The 4,377-nt window shown below is 54.3% G+C and overlaps 1 protein-coding gene across 1 annotated transcript; it reads right to left on the bottom strand.

The window, feature by feature from the left end:
- Nucleotides 1–1,178: 1,178 nt before the first annotated feature.
- On the bottom strand, nucleotides 1,179–4,200 carry MONBRDRAFT_30442 (uncharacterized protein; the record flags this gene model as incomplete). Its single annotated transcript, XM_001750882.1, has 6 exons — nucleotides 1,179–1,281; nucleotides 1,348–1,493; nucleotides 1,585–1,986; nucleotides 2,037–2,210; nucleotides 2,291–3,143; nucleotides 3,224–4,200. The coding sequence occupies 6 exons, from the start codon at nucleotides 4,198–4,200 to the stop codon at nucleotides 1,179–1,181; spliced, it is 2,655 nt and encodes an 884-aa protein (XP_001750934.1).
- Nucleotides 4,201–4,377: the final 177 nt, after the last annotated feature.

Here is a 4,377-nt window from a genome sequence, read left to right as displayed (position 1 = left end):
GAGGGGAAGTCAAGGCAAATGGCAAAAGCCAAAGAACGAGAAAAATGCGAAGAACACACACACACACACACACACACACACACACGTTTACACCTTTTTCTTCTTTTTTAATTTTTTATTTTCGGAGAAAAAGTCAAAACAACAACAGTCTTACAAGCAAATGTTCCAAAGCGCCGTCAAGCTTGTGTCCGTACCAACGTGGACTGCCCCTTTGCCTGGCATGACAGCTCGCCTCTTCCAAGGCGCTGTAAAACTGGGGCTTGAACGTACAACGTGTACTGCCTCGATGCTTGCCATGACGTTACAAGCCCGTTTGGCTAACTGCCTCTCCAGTCATATCAATCTTATCCCCCGCCCGGATGCGAGCGACCATTCCTGACGGCGAGCGAGCCGGATTTAAGCTCATGGCAACGCGTCAACGAAAAGTTGGTCAGACGAGTGCGAGGCGCGCGCCCAATGACTGTGCTTCATGTCCTTCTTCTTGCTTTTTTTTTTTTTTTTTTTTTTCACTTGCGCCTGGTTTCTGCTCCTCGGGCGAGGTGGAGTGTCGTGGCATCATCATCATCATCATCAGCATGAGCCGTTCAGGCAATCATTGGAGCACTCTGTCGACGCCCGTTGGTCTCGAAGAATTTTTTGGCAATCCTGAGTTTCATCACTGCTTCCAACACACGGTTGAGGTACGCCGTGATACCTCAACGACTCGAGACGCAGTCGAGACGAAACCTTTTTCCAGGGGTTTCGGGGACGTTTGTCGGGAAGGAGCAAGACATTTTTTGCTGTCTGCAGGTCAATTCTACCAGCTGCGGTTGGAACGTATTCACAATGACCAGACCAGGTGCACCGTTGAAATAGCTGCGGAATCGCTCTCGGTTCCAAGGACAGGAAAAGTGCGACGCGTGTCCAAGCGCAGGTATCACAGCAAGAAGAGACGACGGTAGTCAAAGACGGAGTGGGCATGGCAGTCTGCCAGGATATTGCAAAAGTACTTGAAACACGCACTTGTGAGCCTTCCCACATTCAAAGGATGTGCGTGGATGCGCAAGCAAAGTCAAACCACCTTTGGGCATTCCCAACGAGGAGGCCTTGTGGTGAACGACGCTGGATGTGTGTAAAAGCAGTACAAGTGCCTGGGAGAGCAGGTTTGACTGCACGACAAAGGATCTCAACGAAAACATCTAGGCAGTGTAGTAGACGACTAGTTCGGGGTAAATCTGGGCGTTGTCGAACATTATCACCTCGCGAAACGTAACTTGCGGTGTAGCAATGACAGAATCAAATCTGCAAGACAACCAAACATGAGTCCCATCAAGCTGTGAGACAGGACTCGAATCTTGATTGACATACCGCTCGTTGTTGGGTGCATCGGGCAGCAGCGGGGGAGCCAGCGCCCCGAAAGGAGGCGAAGGATGGACATAGGCACGGCCCAACAGGGCCCGCGTAATAATGAGCATACGCTCGCCGTTTGCTCCGGGCGTCGCATATTGGTGACTCTACACTCAGGTTCAAGTCGACACACAGCGCCAAAAAAACAATGTAAGGACACGCACGTAATCACCCTGCAAACCCACGGTTCCACCACACCTTGCCGGGATGATCGGCCAAGTAAACACCAAGTCCATACTTGTGGCCTGAGCTGCGACCAGCGAAACGATAGTCAAAGCCCAGGCGCACAATCTTGTCGCGCAACATTGTGTCAGGGGCGATGCCGTGAAGCAACAAGCGCTCTTGACAGGGTGTATTTCGAAGCAAAGCTGGACAGCCCGAGAGCGCATCTACTGTGGCCGTATGAAGTTGATCATAGTGCTCCTGACTTGTAATGCGGTGCAGCATCTCCCATCGCTTGGCGCTGTACCGTTCCCACAGCACGGGGTTCTGCACACGCTCCACCCGCCGCACTGCAATGTTGCTTGGCCCTCGCCCGTCAGCACTCAGCTGCTGTAGCAGCTCAACCACCTTGGTACATAATGGGGTCAAATCAATCGGCTTGTCAAGACAAAAATAAATGAAAATATGACTGTCGGCAAGCAACGCACCTCTGGGATGAGCTCAGGTGCGTCGAGCAAAACGTCGATAGCTGGCCCAACAGCTTGAGTCGTGACAGGTCGCTGCACTCTTTGTCCGGCGCTGAAGAGACTTGGCCGCTGCTTTGGATCTGTTGCAAGCAAGGCCCGTGTTTCCTTGTACAACTCGCTCGTCGAATTGCACATCTGCAGCAAAGGTCAGCAAAGCAAATCACAATCAAAGCGGTGCTCAGTTGTCGCTCAAGGGATATTGCGATATTACTCACCTCAGCCGCCAAGTGCGGAAAACTGCATTCTGCACCTCCTGCCCCTGCATCCCATCTGCATTGATCGGCAAGCTGGTCCGTGGGTAAACGAGCAGGTGGCACCGTCTGTGGAAACATGTAGGTGTTGTATAGCACACAGCCAAAGGAAAAGGCATCCTGTGCCGAACGCGCCCCCACTCGACCCTGGCCGAAAAGCACCTCCGGTGCTACATAGCCTGCCGTGCCCGACGATGCAGTGGCTGTGCATGGTAGCATAGTGGCTTCGGCAGCCGCCTTGGTAATGTCGAAATCGCCGAGCCGCACAACAGGTTGGTCCTCGTCACCGTCCAGCATCACATTGCTCAGCTTGACATCCCGATGCACCAGGCCCTTGCTATGCATAAACGCCAGGGCCATGCGCAGCTGCGTCATCAAACTCGCAACGACGGTCGAGGTGGCCAGATGCCGCGCCTTGCCGAGCCACTGCTGCAGATCCCCCTGTGTACACCACGGCTGCACCAGATAGGCGCTTGGGTGGCCATCATGCACGCCCACAAGCGCACCGAGGACTGGAACGATGTTTGGATGCTCAAGCTGGCGCATGGCGCGCAGTTCGCGGAGAAACGTACGACACTGATTTTGCTTGTGTTGCTGGGCAAATGCATACTCCTTGACAGCCAAATCCTGTTCTTGCTCAGGCCGATTTGGCAGCGCTGCACGAGCTTTGTACACCTTGTGGTTTTGGTTGTAGTGGAGCTCAAGCTGACCCAGGCAGGAGAGCGTCAACACTTGGTCCACTTCGGCCATGGCCTCCAAGATCAGACTGGCTGGAAGGTCGGGGCCAAGTACTTTGCGGAGTTGTACACCCAATGCACTGTGCTCAGGGTGCAAAAAGATCAAGAGGTCCGGAAAGTGTTGGTGCAGTAGCTCTGCCAGTGCTGCCACCTGGTCCACCTGTGCTCCTTCGATAGCTGCTGCTGCAACGTCGAAAGTCGTTCCTTCTCTTCATCCAGGTTGGCTTGTATACCAGCTCGCATGTCGTCTGACACAAAAGCCAAGAATGCTGTGGTTGCCTGAATTTTCTTTTGCAGCTCGGCCACCTCCTCATGAATGGATACAACTTGATCTGCGCTGCTCTGCGTGATGCTGCTTGCATATTCTTTGCATGCAGTCACCACGGACAGCGTCTTGGCCTGCCAGTCGATCATATCGTGCAGCTGCTGCAACAGGGCTTGCGACCCGTGCAGCACAAACGTCAGGTACCAGTCCTGATGCTCATAATCGTGTTCTGCTCTCCAGTCTGCGAGCTGCTCCAGCCCATTCTGTTTGGGCGAGCTGAGGTGTTCGTGAGCCTGGCACAGCCGCTCCCACGCCTCGGGTAACGACTTGGCCGAAAGTGGTGCGCTCACATCCGAGCATTGTGCGCGTTGCCGTAACGTGTCCACGCGATGCATTGTGTCAGTGTCGGTGGTACCCGCCCTTGCCACGGCGTCCAGAGCATCAATCAATGCCAGCACCCGCCGCTTGATATTGGTATCAGTGCTGGTAAGCCGTTCTTGGCGCTCGGGTTCCACATTGTGCAGCATGACGAGTTTGCCCAGAGCTGCTGCAAAGTCGGTGGGTGGCGTCTCAAACGCAGTCGTGGGCGCGGTGGCTGGAGCGGGACATTTTGCCAAGATGTTCTGGAGTTCAAGATATACTGGTTGGAGCTCAATCTGCTCTGTTAGACTTTGCATCTTTTCAAGTACCGATTCTAGATTGTCAATGTTGGGGTCCAGCTGGCTGAGGCAGCCCTGTAGCGCTTCGGGAACTTGCACTGCTTGGTCGAGGACGCCGAGGGCGCGGGTGATGGTCGCTTTGAAGGCAGGCCAGTTCAAGGCAGGAAACTCTGGTGGAGCTTCATCGATGGTGTTCTGGATCTTCGTAACCATTGCTGCGAGATTAGAGTTTCGCTTGATGGCACCGCTGATAAAGGCATCGAGGTGCGGGAGGGGGTGAGTGGTGGATTGCTCGGGCAGGAGCGGTCTGAGCCAGCCTTCCACCGACACCACAACAGCGGCCGTCGTCTATAGGGGGATGTGGTTGAGGGGAGGTTGAGATAGGGATGG

The sequence above is a fragment of the Monosiga brevicollis genome, genomic scaffold (genome assembly GCF_000002865.3).
Source record: "Monosiga brevicollis MX1 MONBRscaffold_51 genomic scaffold, whole genome shotgun sequence".
NCBI lineage: Eukaryota > Choanoflagellata > Craspedida > Salpingoecidae > Monosiga > Monosiga brevicollis.
Note: the sequence above shows the minus strand (reverse complement) of the source record. Positions and strands in the feature narration are given on the sequence as shown.